At 37.1% G+C, this 27240-nt stretch overlaps 1 protein-coding gene across 1 annotated transcript; it reads left to right on the top strand.

The window, feature by feature from the left end:
• Positions 1-286: 286 nt before the first annotated feature.
• On the top strand, positions 287-22082 carry hat1 (histone acetyltransferase 1). Its single transcript, XM_058787871.1, has 11 exons — positions 287-370; positions 1292-1363; positions 1723-1798; positions 1922-2042; positions 7396-7575; positions 8020-8141; positions 9894-9998; positions 11605-11711; positions 13806-13957; positions 17487-17603; positions 21540-22082. Exons 1-11 carry the CDS (start codon positions 364-366, stop codon positions 21705-21707), a joined length of 1227 nt encoding a protein of 408 aa, XP_058643854.1. The 5' UTR covers positions 287-363; the 3' UTR covers positions 21708-22082.
• Positions 22083-27240: the final 5158 nt, after the last annotated feature.

The raw sequence follows: 27240 nt of genomic DNA, 5'->3' as shown, positions 1-27240 counted from the left end.
CCAGCTAAAGGTTTTTTTTTTTTTTGATTTACTGTTTTTTTGTACATAAAAATCATCCTCCATAAGTTAAAGCACCTTGATATCTTTAATACTGATTGATCAAACTTTTGATGCTTGTTAAATCTCAATTAGATTTTGCTATTTAAGTGCTACACGAAGATATATGACATTTTAAAAACAATAAACATTAACGCCGCGAGGTAAAGTTGAGAGTACAGCGATGCTGCTGTCAAATCTGATGCTGCTTCGATGAGAAAAACAACGCCGTGAGATTTCTTCCAATGGCGTTAACGAGCGGAAGCACGTGGGTAAACAGGAAGTAGTTTCGGCATTTGGCGGGTTGAGCGGAGAAGACGTGCAAAAATGGCGGGTGAGTGTGAAAACCCTCTATAATAGCGGCTGTGTTTTATTACTTCTGCTGTTACAAAGCGTGTGTGTTTTGTGTGATGTTATAACTCGAGCGGTGCTGTGTGCTGATGTCTGGGAGCAGATAGTTTAGAGAAGAGAGAGAGTTTTAGCTGCGGCTAAATGCTAATCTTCACACAGATGAGCACCACATGTTTGTTTACCTGGTTATGTGGTTGTTGTTAATGTCAGATATACTAACACACACGAACTCACAATATCACACAGATAGAATATTGTACATTAGGATGATCAGACGGGTTGCAGCTGCAAGTTAACTCGCTGTATGCAGTGTAATAGTGCTGTGTCTATGTGAGCTGTCAGTGTGACGAGCATTAGATATGCTCATGCCTGTATATCATTTAAGAGTATATATCTGCCAAATAGAAGTAAATATACATATGTGTTAAAAGGTGTATTCATTACTAGACAGTGATATACTTGCATTCACTTGGGTCCAATGCAGATGCTGCTATTTAGCATTTTAGTACATTTTTGTCATTGCAAATTATACAAATGATATGATCACTATAGCAAGTCTTAGTTGAGCAACTAAATAGTGTAAAGCACTCAAAACCTGATGATCCTGTTTTCCAGCATGATTTGAGATGTTTCAAACAGCAATGGAAGAAAATCTTATTTGCTATACAAAGACGTTTAAATGTGTTACATTTGATTAGTGAAGTTATGTTATTTTAGGCAGTAACATTTAAACGCCACTACATTCATATTGTATTAATCCGTGAAATTGTAGTCCAGCAGCAGCCGCATTATTGTGTTGTATCATCGTATCTTCATGTCTGAGTTGTGTTGCTAATGACAGAAATGACTTTTTTATTTACGCTGTTATTATGTTGAGACATGTTTCTCTGTGCCTTCCCTCCAGCTATGAATGACATGGAGAAGAAACTTGCAGAGTATAAATGTGACACTAATGAAGCTGTATGTCTGAAATTAGGTAAATCATTAATCATCACTTAAAAAGAAAAATTTCTAACATTATAAATAAAGCAGTAGACTGAATCTTTTGTTGTATGATCATTTGTTGAAATGAAATCAAATGAACCCTTTTTGTTTATTTTATTATTACATATTACTGGAGGTAATTGTGAACGATTCATCAATAGATGTTATTCCAAATCTTAAAAATGTTTGTCTTTGTCATCTTACATAAAAAAAAAAAAAAAACCTTGTTTTATTATCTGAGACAACTTTCCTTTTCTTGGGAATGGATAATATTTTGGCTCCATTTTAATATGTTATGTCCACCTTTTATTCAATTCCAAATTGAAAAAATGATTATTTTGTCTAATGTAGTGCGGTTCCCCGAGGATATAGATGATGAAAGCACAACGTTTCACCCTGAGTACAGTCATCAGCTGTATGGAGATGAGTATGTATCACACACCATTGCATACTAGACTCTTATTATATATGTAACAGTTGCGAGTGTTTTTTTTCTTGGCACCACTATTTTGACCCATTTCTTCAATCCTTGCATTTTGTTTTTGCATAGTGAAGTGGCGTTTGGCTACAAAGGACTTCAGATCCAGCTGTACTACAGTGCAGGGAACCTGAGCACCCTGTTCAAAGTCAAGTACACGGCCAGGGTCACAGACAAGTTTGACTGTGTGGAGGTACAACTCGTTCATTTGATGTCATACACGTCTGTCTCACTGACTGTATTGACATGCACAATTTTCATGTGCATACAGTCCAGTGAAAATATACATTTGCATCAAATTCTTAACAAAATCTGCACAGGTGGAGAGCAGCATTTAGTGTCATAACAGAGAGGAATGCTGTCAGAGAAAGCCACTGAGTCAGCTGACTATAGAATCAGGCAGTTATACGTCGCACTCCATACATGCACACCATGTGCCTTTCCAACATACGCAGGACTCAAAAGTAAGCATGGGTAGGAGCCAGTCAATGCAAACTTTATACAAACTCTAAATATTTGATGTTTTAGTTGTTTTGAATTCTGATCATTTAAACATGTCAAGTCGATAATGTTATCCAGCTGGCTAATACAGATTTAATGTATAGATTAATATAGGTTTTTTAAAAATAGTGAGAATGATTTGTGGTAGTCTTGAATTAATTACAGCTGATTATTATGTTATAATTGTAAGCCAGTCAATGTTTTGAATTGTTTTTATGTAGGAATTACAAATTAAAAATCCAGTTATTTTATGATACAAAAACAGTCCCTTATGCTGCTTGATTTTGCAAATTGGTGTTTGTTTTTGTAACATTCAAATGTATTTCAGTTATCATAAAAACACTGGTTTGTAGCACAAATAGGTTTGCAGTTTAGTCTATTTAATATTTCAAGTTGCGACAGTTAGTAGAAACAGATCTTTTTTTCTATATTGAGATGTACATCAGGGTTGTTATAGTAAATTGCATCTAAAACTATAAAAAAAAAGTCTTCACTTGCATTAAAAGAAATATTAACTGAAATAAAATATGAGTAAACTTTTTTTTTTAATTCTTTTTTTATTATTATACACATTTTGCCTGTAGTTGCCCAGGCAGCATTTCTCATTTTAATTTATTTACACTAAAATATCTACATCTGAAATAGAAATAAACAAAAACAATATACAAACCCTAAAAAAGGTAAATGACAAAAACATACAACAAAATTACTGAAACTTTATTACTAAAAATGATTAAAACAAAAAGGCAAACTTATTCAAATATTAATAAAAACTATAATAGCATCTCATTGAATACTAATAAACATCAGATTACAGAATGTCAGAAAATAAAAAAAAAACATTAGGATGGGACTCAGTTCTATCTAAATGTAACTTTCAGCTGATTGCAACTGATTGCAACAAAGGGAATTAAAGAAGTCAAGCATTGTGATTATTGTTGTTATTATTATTAGACCTTGCATGTAACTATATTATATAGGCCTATTATGCTTTGTTGCCATTGGAAGCAAATATAGGCTTGTTTTCTGTGGTCCTTTAGAAAAACACGTCACACCTGTCAAATTTCGAGTGCTTGTGCCTGTGCTGCGGTAGTCAAGCGCTCAAACAGCCAAGAAAAAGGCAAAACTGACATTTACATGGATTTATAATAAATCTCTCTCGTTAAATGAAAAGCTCTCTTTAGGATTGTTTTAACAGTATTGGCATGGTGGGCATCTTTTATTAGCATTAGTTTTAGCAGTGCAGTGGTGAGTGTGTGTTCTTATTGTTTACATGTTGCTGATGTGATAGGTCTGCCATGCCAAGTTAAGCTCAGTACTCTTGTTGAGATACTAGTCCAATTTACAGAGAGAGGGAGTAATTTGATTAATTCATTTTAAAATGAGAAATTATCTCCAAATGTTGCACAAAACCTGTTGTGGATACTTTTTCTAGCGTTTCTTTATTAGATTATAAAATGTCACAAATTCATCATGGTTCCAAACCCATACGACTTTCTCTTGTGTCAAATAACAGGAGAAATGTTCTGGCTGCCCAAAATCATGCACTTTATTCCAAGTCATCTGTCATACTTTGTGGTAGGAACAGACCGAAATTTATGTTTTGGCGCGTTGGTGCCATTTTATAGCAAAAATCATTGGTTTTTATTTGATGTCATTGCTTATTTCACTCTTAATTCAACCACAAATGGGGACATTTTCAGTGAATAATGAAAATTTTATTATGTTCTTTACATAAAGCTATCATATGACTTAGCAGTGGTTCTCGGCCTTTTTCACTCCAATGCCTCCCACTGTCCACAGCAATATTTGAAAGTCTGACACTCCTAGGTTCTGGAAATTAAATTTCAGGATACGAAAAGTTTTAAGATCTGAATATTCTTTAAAGTTCTCATGCTTTTTAACCAATAAAGTTAAAATAATTTTCCAGTCATTTGTGAATAAGGTTTAAGAAAAATATTTTCTTAATTTACACTTTCAAAATTAGGCTAACTTCTATACCCAGGTTATTTTATACAGTGGGAACAGTGCAAAAAAGGTTGTTGAGGGATGGATTTAAATAAGAAATATCTTTATTCTTAGTTGTTTTAGCTCATTTTAATGCTTGTTTTGTCTTATGTTAAGTCATGTAAGTAATCTTAGGTCCCCAAATAAGTTTGCTGAGGCTCCACTGAGAACCGCTGGTTTAGAGGCATGGAATATACATTTACGTTTATGCATTTGGCAGATGATTTTATCCAAAGCAACTTCATAGATACACATTTTATCAGTTCTTGCTCTCCTTGGGTATCGAACCCATGTCCTTGACGTTGTTAGCATCATGCTCTACACTTTGAGCTACAGGAAAGCCCTTGTAGCACAAACCGGTTCGTTTTATTGTCAAGAGAATAATTAGAAAACACCTTTTGTGTTCCACGGAAGAGAGGAAGTTTGTATTTGTGTTTTTTATGAGGACTATTCCCTTAAATTTCATTCACCTGTGTTGAGCAGGTGTATGATTTGCTAGATCTCTGTTCTACTACTGCGCACACACACAGTTTATAGCCCTAACTCATACCATCCCAGACTCTCATTCCAGCTAATAAAACCCTTTACAGAGAGCAAATGTGTTTAAACAGACACACTGACCTATATTACAGCTCATCCTTTCCACAGTATTAGAACAAGCTTGCTTGTCTGTGTGAATGATTTAGGTAGCTGAATAAAATCAGACCTGAACTTGTTAGTATTAGACCCAATTATATATTGTGTGCTGAAACCACGTGACTGTGTTTAGTGGCATTTCTGAATGTCTTCCACCTTTAAGCGTAGCATGTAATTATAGCCGCTAAACATACTTAAGATGTTTATTGTTTGAGGATAGTTGATTTTATTATGTCTTTTATTTACAGCGCTTCACCGTTGCTCATATTGTGCTCTTTTTTTTCATCTTTTTTCCTCGTAGATGAAGGTGTCTTTGATTAAAAGGTTTTTATTCAGTGTAATTGGATTCAATGCTATTGAACCCCATCGTATAAAGAAGATGCATTCTCAAAACTCTGAAGAGTCTCGGATCCTTAAGCGTTGTTAGTTAATATGGTAACACAACAATGGCGTGCTTTCATTTGTGCGATTGAGCAATTTGCCTGAGAAACTGTCTGTTTTTACCATTTTCTGTCTGCTCCGTTCTTGTCGTCCTCTCTTCGCTCCCATAACGCAGTGGTACAATAGTGAGTGTTACTGAGCTGCAGGTGCACCGATCCCCTTCTGATATTAGCTGATGTCTGAATGAGCAGGAATTAGCGGCGTGTTGCATTAGCCTTTTGTCGTGTGTTTTGTGGCCGTTGTGAATGAAGAGTCCCGCGACACAAGCGCAGCCCATCACGCGGCCAAAGGGCCCTGCTTAGCAACTTAATACAAAGTGTTCTCATGTCAGCCCCGCTGGAAATGGATACAATGCAAACATGGGTGCACATTCTGCTGGGTAAAAAAATCCCAGAGTGGGGGGAGGAGGGGGGCAGTGCTATTGTCCGCCCCGGAGCCCGTGAATGGAGAGGGCAAACTCGTTTGATTGAGTTCGCTCACCAGTCTCAGAACACAGGAGCCTATTATACATGTCCGGGCTTTTTTTTTTTGTTAAGTCGAGATCAATTCATTAAATTTTATTGCCCGGTGAGAAGCTGGGACACATTACGGTGGGGGGAACTTCATCTGATATTCATGGTTTAAGATAAGTAGTAAATGTATTCAATTAAGTGGTCTTTCAGAGGAGGCACAGGAAGAGGGGGGCTGGAAACTCCTCAGCTGACATTGCTAATTGCCTAATGGGTCTCCTTTTTGTGCCACAAAAATATGTATTTTTTTCCTTTAATTCCTTTTTGCGCTGTGCCAATCACAGCTGAAGTATAGCTTAATGACAGAACAATAGGGAATTACTCTGTTAGGGCTCTTTTGTGATTATATGTAAGGCCGAGCGCCAGGGGAATAGACGCATAACTCATAAATGTGCCACTTCAGTTTATATGATTAAATTCAGCTGCTTTCACTGTATACTAGACACAGCTGAGTTAACCGCTCTCGCTCTGTGGGAGCTTGAAACATGCTTTAGATTAAGATGAATGTGTGTTACCTCTATAGAGATGCACACATTCTGTCTCGTGTGCTGATCTTTGCCTTTAAACAGGTAGTTTGGTGCAATATTCTGTCATCATTTTCTAAGCCTCATTTCTAACCCTAGCCTCATTACATATAACAAAAAGTGAGGAGTTTAGCAGTATGATTAAGCCTCTCTTTTATGTGCAATGAAATCTGACAGTGACCAGTGGCTGTTTAGCTTCTAAAAGGACAAAAGACACTATATTGCCAAATTCTTCATATGTAAGTCATATTTAAAATAGATGTACTTTATGCAACAAGGATGCATTAAATTGATCAAAATTGACAGTAAAAACATAATTTCTTAACGATATTTTTATTTCAAATAAATGCTCAAAAATCCTAATAAAATGCATCAGTTTCCACAAAAATATGAAGCAGCACAACTGTTTTCATTGTTAATAATCAGAAATATTTCTTGAGCAGCAAATCAGTATATTAGAGTAATTTCTGAAGGATCACGTGTCACTGGAGACTGGAGTAATGACGCTGAAAATTCAGCTTTGCATCACAGAAATAAATGACATTTGACAATATATTTATATAGAAATCGGTTATTTTAAACTGTAATAAGATTTCATAGTATTGCTGTTTTTATTTTTGATCAAATAAATGCAGCCTTGGAGGAAATCAGTTGATGTTAACGCAGTTGTTTCCCACACATATACACTTTTTTTCTTCTTTAAACTGAGTAAATTCAGTGTGACTTCAAATTCACACGGTTCTTTTCTTGTGATTCTTAGAAGTTTAAATATTGACTTTGCTTGGTTTCTCTTGTTTGAAGTGTAATATACACTCTGGTCTCTTACATAAATGCTGCTCTCGTTGCAAATGTGGGTAGTTAGTCATTTGTTGAAATGTTGGTAGTTAGTCATTTAAAGGCAACTCGCTCTTTCTCTGTTTGTTCTCAGCCAGATGATGTGGAGGGCAAGATCAGAGAGATCATTCCTGCTGGTTTCTGCTGTAACACAGATGACTTCATCTCTCTGCTGGAGAAAGAGGCCAACTTCAAACCCTTCGGCAGCCTGCTGCACACCTACAAAGTTCACAATGTGGAGGCAGGAGAGGATCTCACTTACCAGATACACAAGGTACAGAGTTTCCCGCAGCATGTTGAGTCACCGCTTTGACAGCTGGCAATGTCATTCAGCATTCAAACTGGAATATGATCGAGTTCTCAGGCAATTGTACCAGCTTTGGCAGTGTGGATCGTAAATAGTGGCTATGGTTTTACTGATTCTTGTTATTTTTCTTGCTCACATAGACTTTGTTACCTGCAGAAAATGAGATGTTTCAGAAGTGGAGAAAGTTGAATGAAAGATTATTGTATTTTTTAACTGTATACCCTGTCGCTTATGGTTTGCTGACTTTTTATTAATAAATCTTATTGCTGCATCTTATTAGACTGACTTTTTCAATGTGCCATGTTATGCAAAAGTGTTGTTAGGAAATGTTGACTTTGCACATTTTAATTACGTTCTAGCACATTTCCTTGTGAACACACCATGGATTTTATCTGCCGTTCATCATTTCAGGTGGATATCTCGTGTCCAGGGTTCAGAGAGTACCATGAGCGCTTGCAGACATTTCTCATGTGGTTCATTGAGACGGCCAGTTTCATCGATGTGGATGATGATCGCTGGGATTTCTTCCTCGTGTGAGTATCTAATCCAGATCAGATTCAAATTCAGTCTGTATCAGCATTGAAGTATTCTTATATTTGTCACATTTCGTCATAATAAAAGAACAGTCCAGATTCAGGGGAGACTATTGACAGCATGTGTGGCCTTCTGTTCATTACGACAGAAAATAATTCCTCATTTCTCAGTTTGAGAACATTTGCAAAGACTGTTTTTTTTGTTTAGTAATGCTCTTCTGTCTAAAAGGCAAGACACAATCCGTTTAAAATACAGACCCTTTTAATGATATAACCGCAAGTCTTCATATGTTAAAAATACTTAAAAGTTTGATTCATACATGCAAGGATGTCAGAACATGTTTACATCTGCCCACAAAAATGTCTGTCTGTAACTCATAACCAGCTGTAAAGTCCCTCTATATCAGTAATACCACCACTAATCATTTAGACATCTGTACAGGTCAAATAACACATTTTTGAGTGGTTTATATGAATTAAAAAAAATGAAACAAACTTCACATTTTTGTTTTGAAACCTGCTGAAATGTCTTGCCCCATTTGTCTCAAAAGGGAAATTTTGTCATTTGCTCATCATGTTCGTTCCAAATGTATGACTTACTGACTTCTAATCCATATAAATCACTGTTAACTGGAATGGTTTGGTTACCAAAATTATTCAAAATATCTTTTGTGTTCTGCTGCAGAAAGTCATACTGTTTTGGAAGGACATGAGTGCCAGTAAATGATGCCACAATTTTTATTTTTGGGTGAACTGTCCCTTGTATTGCACCCCAGATAATACTTTTAATTAGATATTACGTTAGATATAAAATGCAATATTAAATTTTTTGGCTCAGTATCCAATGTATTTAGGATATGGCATGTTAATAATAACATACTTTTTACATATTGTTAGTTCATGCAGATCATGGTAAGACTAATAAAGTTCTGTTTTTAAGGACCTTTTTGTTTACCACTTCATTTGAATGTAAAATCTGTGTTCAGAAACAAAACCAATTGACAACCACTGACAGACAAATGCTAAATAAAGAGCCTCTCAGATATTTCTCAGTGTTTGAACAAATGTAACTTGTTGGCAAAAACTCATGACTCGTGTTGATAACTTCAGCAGGCAAAAAAATTGAAATCAAGTGCTCTCACAAAGCCAGCGAGTGCGGATAAGAAGGTAGTGTCAATTAATAGTGAACAGTAACTTTCTGAACAGTCTCTCTCACACACACGCACACGTGTAAAGCGTCCGAATGGGACGTCTCTCCTGCCTTTGTGGGGCCAATTATCAGGCTGCTTTAATTATATTTTCTCCTGCATTGAGGCAAATTGTTGATCTGGCAAGAGTTTCCTTTGTGCTGTTTGTCTGGTTTCTTTGCTCTTGTGTTTCTTTCTTTCTTGAGTCAGGCCAAGAGGCTGAATTGAATGTTGTTGTCTTTTGAAACGCTGAATGAAGTCTCCAGCGGTAGTGAAGGGGACTCTGCCTGTGTTTTCTTTGCTTTGGCACCTATTAAAACAGACAATGGGCAAATGGACTGGAGTGATGTGAAGAGGCTAGATGCCTGCCTCTCTGCTCTAAGTTGCAGTGCACCAATTAAGTGCATAATGCATTCAGTGTCTCCAGCAGGTGCAGCGACAGGCCACTGGCCCTCCGCAGCGAGTTCGCAGTGACGACGGGGGGGGGGTCCGGTGCATGGGAGCGTGCCTACGATTGACCTGCCCGCCTTTGTCATTTCCCTCTATCTCTCTGTCTTTCTTACAGATTCGAGAAGTACAATAAGGATGGAGAGACCCTCTACGCGACGGTTGGCTACATGACAGTGTATAATTACTACGTATACCCAGACAAAACCAGACCACGTGTCAGGTAATTACTAAGGAAGCACGTGCCCACTATCTGCTTTATTCTGCGAAAAAAGGAAAAGAAAATTACACATCTCTCTCTCCCTTGTCCCTAAAACTCCCAAATTACCGTCTTGCGTCTCTTGTGTGCCAGCCCCTCTCTGGGTATTATAAGACCCACGAATTCAGCATCACCCGCCCGAAAGCTCGTTTTGAAAACGAGTCTAATGTATTGATTGGCAAGACGCACTAACGTTTCATTACGTTGGCCACTGCTGAATGAACACATATAACCTTTCGAAAACTGATGATATCATTGCTTACTGTATTTGAGAATATTTTTTTTCGCAGCTAAAATGAAGCGGACGGAAGTGTGGCGGTCTGCATTAGTAATTCTCAACTGGTGGGTCGTAACCCAAAATGAGTTCTGATAGCAGGGGAAAAACCTAAATGCTAAATGCAAATAATAAATTGCAACTAAGTGCATAATCGTGTGTAGAATGAATAGTAGAATAACTTGGCTTATCAACTTTTTAATGGCAGGACAAAACACTTCCATTTATTGTTGTTGTTGATGTCAAAAGTAATGCATCCAGTCGCTCTTTCCCTTGGTAATATGGCACATATAACGCAATATTTAGCCCTGTTTTATCATATCACACTTATGCTGTTGTTTATGCATTTATCAAATAGTCATAGCCTATTAACCCTTTAAAGCCAGCTTTGTCATATTTGATACGGCAATTTCTAAGGTCTCTAAATTATCAACATGATCAGAACTTTGCTGTTGAACCTGTTGTACACAATCTCTTACATGCCTTCTGTCGTCTGATTGGTAGTTCATTCTTTTTTTTAGCAAGTAAAAGTTATTTTTAAATTGTAAAAACATCCCCCTTCGGGTTGATTTTTGTAAATTGAGCAAAAGATTAACTTTTATGTTGCTAGTAGTATTTAAAGATGAACACTTGCTGCCTTGAACACCCTAAGCAGCTTAGGGTTGCTTGATTATGCATTCAATCATCATTGTATTGCATTGTATGTTTTGTCCCGATAATAAAAACTACAGAGCTTTGATCATAAAACTAAGCATTTAAATATCAAATTACTAAGACATTATTGGGAGATATCAAGTGACAATTTTATATGCATTAATAAAAATTATATGCAGGCCATGTAAGTAGTATTGTATTGTTCAAAAGATTTTATTGATTTACATTATTAGCAGAATTTCATCTTTTTGACCATGCAAACTGCACCAAAATGCATATATTTGCTAAGTTTAGGCCTCTGAATAAAATTAAGGTGTTTTTTTTCTCCTTAAGTAAGAGCTCCATATTCTCCTTTCCATTTTATGTGATTAACAATTTTGTTACAGTGTTGTACCCCACTTGATGTTCAATGTAAAATGTTGGTCTTTAAGCAAAACCTCTGGCCTGTAGTGTCAGTTTCAGTAGATTCTGTAAAGTCAGTAGTGTAGCGTCTGTCTGAAGGGTGCTGGAGGTGTAACAGGCCTCTGTTTGCAGAACCATTGCTCAAAGGCTCAAGAGCTCTAACCTTAAATTGGTATTGTGCCTAAGCATCTTCTCTTCTGTGCAGCATCACTAAAGCTTTTGTGCTCTGTGTGTGTGTAGCCAGATGCTGATCTTGCCACCATTCCAGGGAGAAGGACACGGGGCTCAGCTCTTAGAGACAGTCCACCGATACTACTGCACTTCTGCTAAAGTACAGGACATCACAGGTATAAGCCGACACTGAGGCCTAGATTAAACAGTAAGGAGTCCTATTTTGAGTAGTTTATTTCTGTTTTTGTTGAGGTATTAAGTTTTATTAGTAGTGGTATTTGTCAGGATCACTATTACGGTTTCTCATAATCTAAAAGATTTGAACCTAACCATTAATGCTAAGTATTATCAGTTGGCTTGTAACTTGTCCCTCACGGTGCTACCCCTGTTGGACAATAAATGTGCAATCAGAAAATGTGAATGGTGCAAGCAGTATTTAAAGACAGTCATTAACAATACAGTATAGTCAAGTCAAGTCACCATTATTTGTATAGCGCTTTTAACAATGCAAATTGTGTCAAAGCAGCTTTACATCAGCTTGATATAAAGCTGGGTGGAAATAGTAGGTCGAAATAGTGTCATTCTCTGACCAGACAAAATCAGCATTTTAAATCTATGCTAAAGCAGAGTCAGATTGTGCAAAGGACTCATCTGGCTCCTGTGGTCTTGTGCTGATGGCCGTCTAGGAGACAGGGTCTTCACTGGGGATCAGTCTCTGGGGCTCATCTAGTTGTCCTCGTCTCCGCTGACATTCAGGGCTGTAGAGGTCATCTCTAGGTGCTGATCCACTATCTGATCTGGATACGGACTGGATCTGGGTGGCTGCAGTGACCATCTGATCTGAATGGATTTATAGATTTATAAAATATCAGCTATCGAATTGGTTTCTGGTCCTAACGTAATTTAAATATCCATTATATATAATCTTATTTAGTAATTATTACACGGCTCACTGGATTATTGCTGACCGTTGTTTTATTGTTTTTATATAGCTATGATAGTTCCATTTATTTCACTAATATCTGTCTGTCTGCCTGTCTGGCTAGCTAGCTGTGTAATAAGTGGGATAATGTAAAGTCAGCTTTCACTTTGCATCAGGGTTTTCATCACACTTTCAAATTTATTTTGCAATAATATGCAAAATAACATGGGGGGAAAAAACTACTTTTACATGAATTAATGCAGCCAAAAATGACAGCATGAAGGATCCAATACAGTCGATTATAATTTGGCTTGTTGCTTTCTTGATTTTGATCTTGGAAATCCTTTTTCAAATGGTTTTATCTGAATAACAAAAATTAATTATAGTCTAGCACCATTAGAGTTTGTGTTCAGAAAGACAACCTGTATGGTCACACATCCTTTCTAATGATATTCTGTGTGTGAAAGAGAGAGAGGGCAAAGTGTTGTGAATTTCCTTTGGTAAGGCAGTTGTTGCTGTTGAGTTGCTCTGCCTTCAGTTTTGGGGAGGTGAAGGGATTTGATGTTAATTGCCGGCAGTTTGCTGCTGAAATGTGCTGGCCACATGCTGCCACTCACTCACCCCCTCAACAAAGACACAATTATTCAAAGAGAGAGAGAGAGAGTGGGGGGCCACACTCTACCAGATCTACCCAGCACTCACTGTTTTACTATTTCTGTTTATTTCTCTCTCTTTCTCTCCATGTATAGAGAAATAAATATAAAAATTATTTATTTATTTTGCTGTGAAAACTTTTTATCCCCCAGTGTGTAATTCAAGAAGTATTCAAGAGCACAGTCAAAATGTAGTTATTGTGATAGTGAAATAAATCAAACTTAGCAATTCTAACAATATTTTTTGCTACTGAAGATTAAAATATTAGACAATTTTAAAACGTATTTTTCTTAATGCTCTTGAGTTTGTGAGGCAGCGAGTTCTACTTTAGTTTAATAGTGCAGTCTTTTAAGTGCATTAAAATCATGATATTATCTTGTTGCCACCATTTTTTTAAATCGCCAACATCAGCAGCAATATATTGTAAATATTAAATGTCTCGCCCAGCGTCAAACTAGGTCTTTTCTTTTCAGTCACTCTCTTCAGTCAGTGACTAACTACTAGTCAGTAGTTTAGTAAGTCTTTGTTTCCCCTGATTACCAGAGTAAACCTGCATTTAGCTTAATTTCACCACTTATGCATTCAGTGTTTTCATGAAGGTTTGTCTGGCGTCAGTGTCTTCATACTGTATTTTACCAATTGAAAACATTCAAGAATCTCATGAGTTGTCTTTTCGCAATTGTCTGCTCTGCAGCGGAGGACCCGTCTGAAAACTATGTGAAGCTGAGAGATTTTGTGCTGGTGAAGCTGTGCTTGACTCTGCCGTCCTTCTCCAGTGAGAAACTCTCTCAGGGCTTCAGTGAAGAGATGGTGTCTGAGGCCAGAGAGAAACTCAAGATCAACAAGGTAACATCTTTTGCGGGGTTTACTTGCTTTATTATTTCTGAATTTTTTTTTAAAGCTTTAGTCAAAAAAAGACATTAGGAGAACAGATGGGAATTAAATTGTTGTAGGAGTTAAGTCACAAGCTGGATTCAAACCTGCATTGCCCACGTGAGCACCACAGCTCAGTGTGTTATACATTGAATAGATATTTTAAAGTTTTAATGATTTAATGTTCTATTTCGCTATTAAGTTTCCTGAAGACCATCCCAGTAGACTAGCTTCACAAGAGTGTGACGACCAAGATATTTAAATAGCCCCTGTTTTCAGACCTCATTAAATAATTTGATTAATTTCAATGTATTTTGAACTGTTTGTTTCAGTCAAATTAATGGTATGTGATTATCATGAAAAATGTTCTCAAAAGTTCCTGTGTGGCATTTTATATGCTTTTGAAATGTTTTAGTTAAAAGTATGTGTGCAGCACTGTTTATTTTACATGGTTATATTGGTGCATATCAGTTGAATTAATTAAATATCGTTCTATGTTTATTTATTGGGAAACTGAAAGCATGGTTATAGAACTTTTTATTTTTATTTTTTTGCTCTGTTTTGTATTTGAATATTTTTTCAGCTATTTTACCTAGCCCTATTTTTGCCTTGTTTCTTTGAAGCTTTAATGTTGCTGTAAACTGTAGATAAAAAGCCAAGCAATTATACAGTTAAAGGGATAGTTCACCCAAAAATGAAAATTTGATGTTTATCTGCTTACCCCCAGGGCATCCAGGATGTAGGTGACTTTGTTTCTTCAGTAGAACTGAAACCGTTGCAGTCTGTCAGTCCTAAAATGCAAGTCAATGGGCACACAATCGTTGAGAGTAAAAAAAACATGCACAGACAAATCCAAATTAAACCCTGCGGCTCGTGACGATACATTGATGTCCTAAGACACGAAACGATCGGTTTGTGCGAGAAACTGAACAGGTTTTTAAAAAAAAATTTTTTTATATATATCATTTTTACCTCTAATACACCACTATGTCCAACTGCCCTGAGCGCATGCACGGCATCTGGTGCGTGACGTCTGTATGTGCTCTGGCGTAGTTTACGGAAGCACCGGAAGCGATCTGTCACGCATATACGTCACTCATTGTTTACACGGTGCACAGAGATTGTGGAAGTGTTCCCTGCCACTGTGAAGATCTAAAGATATTTAGAAGTACAGGTCATCACAATGGAAGACGATTTTGATGTATCATCAGACAACGTGGAATTTTTTGCCCAACCGTATTTATTTGAACCAGAATACTCAGAGCAAGAACTCAGAGAGATGGAGGAAGCAGCCGCAGCAGCAGCACGTCTTCAAGCCTCAGAGAGACAGAGATCTCTTCAAAAGTGGTGGTGTTCTTGTAGTAAGTGTTATGAGATGTCAACAGAAGTGGGGAGATCGCTTAACTACGCCAGAGCACATACAGACGTCACGCACCGGATGCCGTGCACGCACTCTGGGCAGTTGGATATAGTGGTGTATTAGAGGTAAAAAATGATAAAAATACTGTTCAGTTTCTCGCACAAACCGATCGTTTCGTGTCTTAGGACATCAATGTATCGTCACGAGCCGCAGGGTTTAATTTGGATTTGTCTGTGCATGTTTTTTTTACTCTCAAAGATTGTGTGCCCATTGACTTGCATTATAGGACTGACAGACTGCAACGGTTTGAGTTAAAAATCTTCGTTTGTGTTCTACCGAAGAAACAAAGTCACCTACATCTTGGATGCCCTGGGGGTAAGCAGATAAACATCAAATTTTCATTTTTGGGTGAACTATCCCTTTAATTCTTCAAAGAGTTTGTGCATTTATAATATATATAGAGGTAATGACTTTGTTCTGATGGGTTTTCAACTTGTAATGCCCCTAAAGGTAGGAGTGAACATCCGTTTCCTCTGGGGCCGCTAGCTATTAGCAGGTAGTGAGTGGGAGTGGGCCTAACAGTGACCCCTGTGGGACTCCTCTCTCTCGCCACTCCGGCCACTCTTTAACTGCTCCAATTATAACCCAGCATCCCCATTTATGCCCCACAATTCCCTCTGTTCATGTTGTTTGTGAGTGATTATCTCAGGGTGGTGCCTATGGCATGGCCAGGCAAAATGCTTGGCTCTCCATACTACCCTAGTGGGAACTGCGTGAGGTATGGTGGACCTCTCGGAGTCTTGGTTACTGAAGGAGTCATGGTTACAGATTCAGAATAGCACGGGAATCCCAGAGCGAAATGCTTTTAACCCAAAAAAATGGACAAGGTTAAAGAGTCAGTCTATAATTGCTGCTCTTTGCAGTTACAAAACTGGGTAACACTTTACAATAAGGTGTCATTTATTAACATTATTTAATGTATTAACTAGCATGAACAAACAACGAACAATGCATTTTTTACAATATGTATTAATCTTTGTTAATGTTAGTTAATGAAAATACAGTTGTTCATTGTTTACTCATTTTAGTTCACAGAGCATTAACTAACGTTAACAAACACAACTTGTGATTTTAATAATGCATTATAAATGCTGAAATTAACATTAACTAAGATTAATAAATGCTGTAGAAGTATTGTTCATTCTTAGTTCATGTTTACTAATGTTGTAAACTAATGTTAACTAACCTTATTGTAAAGTGTTACCCAAAACTGCATTATTCTCCATTGAGAGTTAGCATATGGACATTTAATTCATTACATTTATATAGCGCTTTTCTAAGAAATTACCACCACCAGAAATTATTATTCGTTACACCTTATTGTAATGTGGCATGCAACGTAAGATTTCATGTTTGATCCATTAGAAACAAATAATTTCTCATCAGTATAAAAAAGACTTCCAACAAAACTTAGGGAAGTTACCTACATAACACAGTGCACATTATTTCATATGATTAATGATGCATGATGTTCTTTTGATTCAGGTTTTGACTTTTGCATTTGTGAATGTCACAGTTTATGCTTTATGGATAGTGTCTGTGGCACACTGACAGTTTTTACGCATTTCTTATGTAGCTGTGCTAGTTCTTAGGTCTCGTATCACTCAATGCTCTCTTTATTTTCACATGAAATCATTTAAAACCAATTCAATATTTCATATCCTTGTTTTATTTATTTGTTTAGGAAAACAGCGTAATTGAATGAATATTGCGCAATCGGCTGGTCATTATCATAAAATAAACCCCCTCAGGGTGATAGAAGACCCCTCAGCTTTGTCTCCTAATCGCCCTATCTATCTTTATTTTGCAAAAATAATGGGCTTCCTGAACTCTACTCACTGTAATTTACATTGGTAACACATAACCAGACTTTCAACTGAAAGTAGTTCCACTTCTAAAGTACTGTATTTACAAAGTTCACAATTTGAATAAAACATGCAAGTGCAAGAAAATCTGAACCTCACATATTCTGCTCAAGATGCCACAGATGCTGTCTCCAAACTTTAGCTTGAAAAAGCTAGAATATTTGTTAAAAGAAACAAAGCTTTACAGTATGTCTCTTGTATGCTGTCTAACTTTCAGAAACATGCACGCCGTGTTTATGAAATTCTGCGTCTCAGAAACACAGACATGAGCGATGAAGAGAAAGCCAGAGAATTTCGTTTGGAGGTGAAAAAAAGACTCTATGGACCCTACAGAGTAAGTGTGTGTTTTATCTGCTTGTGTTAGCTGTAGGTCCATCCCTGTTTGTCTGCATTGACTGACTGCTTTTAAGAAGCAGAATGACTGCAATCTGACTTAGTACACGGAGTGCATTACCCATTAGGTGTAACTGCTACAACTCCCATGCAATGATTAGTCAGTCATAAAGCGCAGAGAGTGGAGCCTGAGCTTCATGTGCTGAACATGGATTTCAAGAAACAACAAAACAAGTGAAGTCTTGCCAAAACAAACCCCGGTCTCGACTGCCAAGATCGGCCTGCTTGTATAACGTTCTCCAAACCGCACAGCTCAAACTACAACATGTGAAATGAAGCATTTCTGAACTTCAAAGAGAGCTGCACATTTCTAGCTGTGTTTATATGTGCTGTATAAAAATGAACAGAAACAAAACTCTTTCAGTGCTGCTGTTCTGATATTCTGCAGTCTTTGTCTGGTATAATTTATTCATTGAGTGGCGTGAATAGTTTGCGCCGTTTCCTGTGTGATCCTCTCACGCGGTGTTAAGAGCGAGAGGGACCCGAGGCCTCGGTCTGGGTTTGTTTGAGGGTATAATGACTCACACCGGGCGGCAGCCGCAGTCTCCACATCCACACCACGAGCTCCATTCACAACAAGTGTCATTATTACAGATTTGCATCTGATTTAAGCGGAGCCATTTAGCAGGGAGAATGCAGCACCCAGTCACCTGCACACGGACGGACTCTCTCTAATCCGCTCTCTCTGCATGAAGACAGGCTACAGTTGGGTATCTCCGAACTGGAGCTGTGCAATATCACTAAATTCTTTTGACCTCAATAGTCATCTTTCTGCAGGCTTGTGTATGTGTTATAGTTATAATTTGGAGCGGTTTGACACGCTGTATTTTAATGTCTTAAGTAGTTATCCTTAAGCTCACACAACCTCTGCACTGATTATAGGAGCAACAAAATCTGTGCATTATCTTACTGGCCAAAATATTTAAATAAATACACTACTGTTTAAAAGTTCGGCCTCGGTAAGATTTAATTTTTTTGAATAAATTAAAACTTTTATTCAGGAACAGTGCAATAATTAATCCGAAGTGACAGTGAAGACTTTTGTAATGTTACAAAATATTTCAAATAAATGATGTTTTTATGTTTTTAATAAATTTTTTGAACTTACTATTCATCAGTAAATTCTAAAAAAAAAAAAAAAAAAAAAAAAGCACACGCAGCACAACCATTTTCAACAGTGAAAAAAAAAGAGGCGCTGTAGTAAAAAAGAGAATTATCATTTCAAATATTGTTTTGTTCAATGTTTGAATTTCTTTCTTCTGTGCGACACAAAAGGAGATATTTTTCAGAATCTTTCTATACTGAAAGCATATTGTGGCTAGTAGCTGTCATGTCAAAAATATTGCAATTTATGACATTTTCTACTGTGGAACTCAAAACGAGAAAAAAATTTATCATAATCCTCACAAAACTTTTATATGTATCATGTCTTCAGAAGTCTTGGAATATAGTATATGACATACTTCTAGAATTCTTTTATGACATTTTTTTTTTATTATTTTAATATGTTATAGCTACAGTATGTTTTGAACATGCTGCTGAATTTCTCTTTTTGAGTTTCATGGTGGAATGAATGTCGAACTGGTTTTGGAACTTTCCAGTTCTCTGGAGGTTTTTTGCAAAATTCTGTTGCCAAAGATTTTGTGCAGTGGTCTTTATCTTTTCATCTTATTTCATTTATATTTTAACTCGATTTGCTGTTTCTTTTCACTGCGTGTGTCTTAATTCTTCTTGGAGGTTGTGGTGATATTAGTTGATATGTTGCAGATAATGTGGTTTGATATGATATGTGCTTTGGTGCTGAAGCTCCAGCAGCGGTAATGTGTTGGATCAGAACCACACTCACGATGACACTGTCCAGGACAGAGAACTCTGACAGCAGAATACACACCAGACGGAAGAGACAGAGCCAAAGAAAGAGTGAAAAACATGAGGCAGAAAAGGAAATAGAGCAGGATCTGCAGACCACATGCCCCTCTCTCTTTCACTCTTTTAGAGGTCTCTTTACTCTGAATGTGTTGCAGATTTTCCTGTCTTCACAACATCTTGTCGGTGTGTATGTAGGTAGGGATGTAGGAGGTGATTCATTAATAATAAACTTTGCCCAACATTTCAATACGCACTTGCTTGAAGGTCTCACAATATCAGTAAATTGTTGTTTGATTAATATTATTGATATAAGAATGGATTAACATTGCAAAACCTAATGCACAAATCTGATATTTTGCCTGTTTGCCTTGACTTTAGACATTAATATCTCTTAAATAGGCATTAGGCCAAGAAGATTTGAACATTGACTGTCACACTCATTGTGTTGACCGCATACACACAGTCTGAAGGCAGACGCTTGTGGCAGGTGGACGTTGTAGTTTTATTTTTAAGTACAATTTTATGTATCCACTTAGTACTAAAGTACTAGAATCATTAAAATCCTCTTAAGTAAAGACGTTTAAAATAAATTCTGAGAAGTTTAGAAGAATGCAATTCCTGAAAAATATATTTTCACTTATATATTTTATATTATTTTTATAAGGAAATATCTCCTTTGTTGTTATCCAAATTTATAGTGGTTCTTTCTAAAGACATGCTGAATAACTCAATGTAGAAAACTTTAAACTTTAAAAGGTTATATATGATGATTTTTAATTAAAAAATGTAATTAAAAATTCCCCTCCAGGATTTTAAATTCTGTTTTTAAACCAATCTTGAAAAACATTCTTGAAAAATGTTTTGGGAACACAAAATATTCTTAACTTTAATCTTAAAAGAAAAATTTAAAATAATTTTATTCTGAAGAATGTCTTGTGAATCCAGCCTCAATACTTTTGACATCCCTAGATTTGCTCACACTGTCTCACTAAAGGAATTACACAATAGAGCTGTTCAGTCGTGATATCAGTTTGTAGAGCAACCCGACAGGCTGATTCACCATGGCTTCTCTCTGGAATTTCCCATAGGTTTTCGATTTATGAGTAAAATAAGGTCTGTGGCAACATTTTGACATTTTTGTATTATAAATCACACACAGAAATACCTCAAATGCGCTATATATATATCATTTTTTTTTTGTTATATAAAGTTGTTATATAAGGACAATTAGGTACACTTAATTTCCATCGTCTGCATGATTGTACAGATACTATTTAAGCTGAACTGAGCTGGACGATGACGTCATTGAATTCAGTAATGAAATACCTTTAACTGAAAATTGAGTGTTTAATCTTGTCATTTTACATTATTGACACTATTTTCCTCTTTTTTGATATTGGAAAATTGCTTTGACACAATCTGTATTGTTAAAAGCGCTATATAAATAAAGGTGACTTGACAACAGTGGTCGGCTGATTTGTCATGCATGTAAACTCCCCGTGGAAGCCGTGCCTCTGTTAGCAAATTGTGTTTTAGAAAAAGTAGATTAAGAGGGAAATCAGCTGATCGATGGCTTGCTTATAGTTGTCACTGCTTATGAAGCTGAAATAGAAGTATTTTAACAAATTTAGAAACATTACATGCAGAAAAATAGTATATATTTAATGTATTATATTTAGTGAATGTGTTTGAATGCTAAATCGGTATATGTTCTATGTGTGTGTGCGCTTTCTTTTGAATTCATGTTTTGTGAGTCTTGGCTCGGTGCCAAAGCTTCTCAGCAACCTTACAGACTCCATTTTTGTTCACGGCTCTTTTATTTCTCCTTTCTTTCTCTCGCTGTGTTTTTATACATGAAGTTTATTTGTGATGAAATCAGATTTGCCCTGGGGTTTCTGTTCAATGGCAGGTTTTGGATGGGATCGGGTGAGCTGCTTTGCATCTTATTTTCTCCTGCGCCGAACTGACACCTGTGTATTTTCTCCCAACACTTTTGCCTTGTGTGTAGAAAAACCAGCGTGAGCTGACTAAGATGCGGAAATGTTTGAGGCCAGAGGAGTTGGCGTCCCACATCAGCCAGATGGACACGAGACTGCAACACGAGGAGCTGGAGAAAAGCTACCAGGATGTGCTGGCGGAGTATCGCAGAGTCCTGGAGCGACTGGCTCAGGCGTGAACACACGGAGACTTCTGCTGGAAAGATCTGGAAAAGACTGGCCCAAACACACACACACACACACTGTTCTATTGCATTGTATCCAGTGTTAATAAGGGTTTAAACCTGACACATCTGCATTTGTTACTTGTGTGATAGACAGACGATGGGCAGTTATTCACATAATGAGAGATAATAATGCATTGGTCTACTGTGAAGATGAACTCTGAAGATTTTTGAGTTGATATTGTTATTGGTTTTTCCATCAAACATTTTCCTTAAAATGTAAAAATGTAGATTTTGAAGCACTTCCTATGAAAAACAAATAAAATGTTTTGTATATTGCTCAAATGTATCTCTTTGGTGATGTCTAAAATAAAAAACATCTTCATTTTACTTATCAGACTAACCCTGCACTGTTTGATATTACAGTGTTTAAAACTTGCATAATACATTGTGTTTGAAGTACACAGCTAAAAGTTTGGGGTAAGTCTTTTTGGTAACAATTTATTTCAAGGTGTCCTTGTTACACATTATATGTAATTACTATCATAATAACTAATTATGCATAATTATATGCAAATAACCCTAAGCAAAATCCTACCCCTAACCATATGGTAAATAGTTAATTAATGACTCCGTACTTAAATGTATAATTACACTGTAACAAGAACACCTTAAAATAAAGTGTAACCGTTTTTTTATTTTTTTAAGAAATTAATTCTTTTATTCAGAAAAGATGCATTAAATTGATCAACACTGACAGTAAAAATTATTTTTGTCAAGATTATTTCAAAATAAATGCTCTTCTTTTGAACTTTCTATTCCAAGAAATTAAATTCTTATTTATTTATTGTTTTTACACTTTGGTTTTGTAAGAAAAGCTTGTTCAAGGCTACTTCATTTGTGGCCGTCTCTGAAACTCCCAAGTGCACTAATGTGAAGACTGATCTATGGGCTGAGATCTGAAGATTAGCTGGCGATACACTGGATGAAATGCATAGAGTTTTAGCTGACATTACTGCACAATGATACAGAATTTAAACCTCTGATCATTCACTCATTTCAAGTCAAATCAATTTGCAAGCAGAAATGTGCTGTAAAATTTGCTCCCTCCCTTTTGCAGCTAATGCATCTTCTGATTGCATTTAGCATTGAGTGCTTCACTAATGACCGTAACGCTGAAGCCCTTCCTGTCGCCACACCGACCACTCACACTGATTCCACGGATGAATTACCATCTCTTCCCTTTTACTCGACACAGTTAAAAAATTAAGGTCTGGAGGTTAATTTTCATTTGTCATCCTCTTCAAATGTGAGAAGTTGAGCACAGAACTCTTGACCATGTCAGATATTAATTGTATCCTCTCATGTTCCTCTGGCTCCTGAGTTCATATCAAGGCCTCTCGTTTAAATCCAAATAGAGAGGAATAATTAATGTGGCTGGAGTATCTGGAGTGTTAAAGAGGATTTCCATTGTAGGATGGAAAGATTTTGACAGTAGATATTGTGGTGGAACTCATAATGGTGCTCCTCCTTTGGGATTTTGAAAAAGATTTGACCCAGATAACTGCTAACCCTTGTATCTCAAGTCTTCTGAAGTCTTCTCAAGTCTTCTTTGCTTTTCAGCTGGTGACCAGATTAAATAACAAATTAAAATGATATACACTCTTAAAAATAAACGTTCTTTATTGGCGTATATAGTTCAATGAATCTTTAACATACATGGAACCTTTCCATTCTTTATAGACCTTATGCTTCAGAGAAACAAACGTGCTGCCATCTTTAGAATTCTGTCTTTGAACTTCTGTTTTTGCCGTAGTTCTGTTGCATCACTGTTGAAGAAGTGGGTTTATTTATTGTAGAGTTAACAAAAGTTATGTGCATTGTAATGTTCAAAGCGGATGTCATAACAAACGAGAAGATTTTAAAATGAGCGGTTCATTCATAAATTAGCGTGACTTCACTCTGTGGAAATACAAATGGAAGACAGAAGACAAGCAATGGAAACAAGTCGCAACATGATGGAAACAAGCCACAACTAAATTATCACAATACAACGGCAAAAAGCCACAACGAAATTATCACAACACAACGGAAACAAGTTGCAATATAATGGAAACAAGTCGCAACACAATGGAAACAAGCCACAACGAAATTAGCACAACACAACGGAAACAAGTCACAACACAATGGAAACAAGTCGCAACACAAAGGAAACAAGCCACAACGAAATTATCACAACACAATGGAAACAAGTCACAACATAATGGAAACAAGCCACAACAAAATTAGCACAACGCAATGGAAACAAGCCACAACGAAATTAGCACAACGCAATGGAAACAAGCCACAACGAAATTAGCACAACACAATGGAAACAAGTTGCAACACAACAGAAACAAGCCACAACGAAATTAGCACAACACAACGGAAACAAGTCGCAACACAATGGAAACAAGCCACAACAAAATTAGCACAACACAATGGAAACAAGCCACAACAAAATTAGCACAACACAACGGAAATAAGTCGCAACACGACAGAAACAAGTCACAACAAATGGAAACAAGCTGCAACACAACGGAAACAAGCCACAACACAACGGAAACAAGTCACAACATAATGGAAACAAGCCCCAACGAAATTAGCACAACAGAAAGGAAACAAGTCGCAACACAATGGAAACAAGCCACAACGAAATTAGTACAACACAATGGAATAAGTCGCAACACAATGGAAACAAGCTGCAACACAACGGAAATAAGTCGCAACAAAGCGGAAACAAGCCACAACGAAATTAGCACAACACAACGGAAACAAGTCACAATATAATGGAAGCAAGCAACCACGAAATTAGCACAACACAGTGGAAACAGGCTGCAACACAACGGAAACAAGTCGCAACATAATGGAAACAAGCCACAACTAAATTATCACAATACAACGGCAAAAAGCCACAACGAAATTATCACAACACAACGGAAAGTTGCAATATAATGGAAACAAGTCCCAACACAACGGAAACAAGCCACAACGAAATTAGCACAACACAATGGAAACAAGTCGCAACACAATGGAAACAAGCCACAACGAAATTATCACAACACAACGGAAACAAGCCATAACAAAATTAGCACAACACAACGGAAATAAGTCGCAACACAACAGTAACAAGTCACAACACAATGGAAACAAGCTGCAACACAACGGAAACAAGCCACAACAAAATTAGCACAACACAACGGAAACAAGTCACAACACAACGGAAACAAGTTGCAACACAATGGAAACAAGCCACAACGAAATTAGTACAACACAATGGAAACATGCTGCAACACAACGGAAACAAGTCACAACATAATGGAAACAAGTCGCAACACAACGGAAACAAGCCACAATGAAATTAGCACAACACAATGGAAACAAGTCGCAACACAACGGAAACAAGCCACAACGAAATTAGCACAACACAACGGAAACAAGTCGCAACATAATGGAAACAAGCCACAACGAAATTAGCACAACACAATGGAAACAAGTCGCAATGAAATTAGCACAACACAATGGAAACAAGTCGCAACACAACGGAAACAAGTCACAACATAATGGAAACAAGTCGCAACACAACGGAAACAAGCCACAATGAAATTAGCACAACACAATGGAAACAAGTCGCAACACAACGGAACAAGCCACAACGAAATTAGTACAACACAATGGAAACATGCTGCAACACAACGGAAACAAGTCACAACATAATGGAACAAGTCGCAACACAACGGAAACAAGCCACACGAAATTAGCACAACACAATGGAATAAGTCGCAACACAACGAAACAAGCCACAACGAAATTAGCACAACACAATGGAAACAAGTCGCAACACAACGGAACAAGCCACAACGAAATTATCACAACACAACGGAAACAAGCCATAACAAAATTAGCACAACACAACGGAAATAAGTCGCAACACAACAGTAACAAGTCACAACACAATGGAAACAAGCTGCAACACAACGGAAACAAGCCACAACAAAATTAGCACAACACAACGGAAACAAGTCACAACACAACGGAAACAAGTTGCAACACAATGGAAACAAGCCACAACGAAATTAGTACAACACAATGGAAACATGCTGCAACACAACGAAACAAGTCACAACATAATGGAAACAAGTCGCAACACAACGGAAACAAGCCACAACGAAATTAGCACAACACAATGGAAACAAGTTGCAACACAACAGAAACAAGCCACAACGAAATTAGCACAACACAACGGAAACAAGTCGCAACACAATGGAAACAAGCCACAACAAATTAGCACAACACAAAGGAAACAAGCCACAACAAAATTAGCACAACACAACGGAAATAAGTCGCAACACGACAGAAACAAGTCACAACAAAATGGAAACAAGCTGCAACACAACGGAAACAAGCCACAACACAACGGAAACAAGTCACAACATAATGGAAACAAGCCCCAACGAAATTAGCACAACAGAAAGGAAACAAGTCGCAACACAATGGAAACAAGCCACAACGAAATTAGTACAACACAATGGAAACAAGCTGCAACACAACGGAAATAAGTCGCAACAAAACGGAAACAAGCCACAACGAAATTAGCACAACACAACGGAAACAAGTCACAATATAATGGAAGCAAGCAACCACGAAATTAGCACAACACAGTGGAAACAGGCTGCAACACAACGGAAACAAGTCGCAACACAACGAAACAAGTCACAACATAATGGAAACAAGCCACAACTAAATTATCACAATACAACGGCAAAAGCCACAACGAAATTATCACAACACAACGGAAAGTTGCAATATAATGGAAACAAGTCCCAACACAACGGAAACAAGCCACAACGAAATTAGCACAACACAATGGAAACAAGTCGCAACACAATGGAAACAAGCCACAACGAAATTATCACAACACAACGGAAACAAGCCATAACAAAATTAGCACAACACAACGGAAATAAGTCGCAACACAACAGTAACAAGTCACAACACAATGGAAACAAGCTGCAACACAACGGAAACAAGCCACAACAAAATTAGCACAACACAACGAAATTAGTACAACACAATGGAAACATGCTGCAACACAACGGAAACAAGTCACAACATAATGGAAACAAGCCACAACACAACGGAAACAAGCCACAATGAAATTAGCACAACACAATGGAAACAAGCTGCAACACAACGGAAACAAGCCACAACGAAATTAGCACAACACAACGGAAACAAGTCGCAACATAATGGAAACAAGCCACAACGAAATTAGCACAACACAATGGAAACAAGTCGCAATGAAATTAGCACAACACAATGGAAACAAGTCGCAACACAACGGAAACAAGTCACAACATAATGGAAACAAGTCGCAACACAACGGAAACAAGCCACAATGAAATTAGCACAACACAATGGAAACAAGTCGCAACACAATGGAAACAAGCCACAACGAAATTAGTACAACACAATGGAAACATGCTGCAACACAACGGAAACAAGTCAC

This window comes from Onychostoma macrolepis, chromosome 09, assembly GCF_012432095.1.
Source record: "Onychostoma macrolepis isolate SWU-2019 chromosome 09, ASM1243209v1, whole genome shotgun sequence".
Lineage (NCBI taxonomy): Eukaryota > Metazoa > Chordata > Actinopteri > Cypriniformes > Cyprinidae > Onychostoma > Onychostoma macrolepis.
The sequence above is the reverse complement of the archived record's forward strand: the minus strand, read 5'-3'. Positions and strand labels throughout refer to the sequence as shown.

Excerpts from the sequence above, each read along its gene's own strand:
- hat1 (XM_058787871.1), top strand. Across the intron at positions 9,999-11,604 it reads AAAACCAGACCACGTGTCAG|CCAGATGCTGATCTTGCCAC; the intron begins GTAATTACTAAG and ends GTGTGTGTGTAG. Across the intron at positions 13,958-17,486 it reads AGAAACTCAAGATCAACAAG|AAACATGCACGCCGTGTTTA; the intron begins GTAACATCTTTT and ends TCTAACTTTCAG.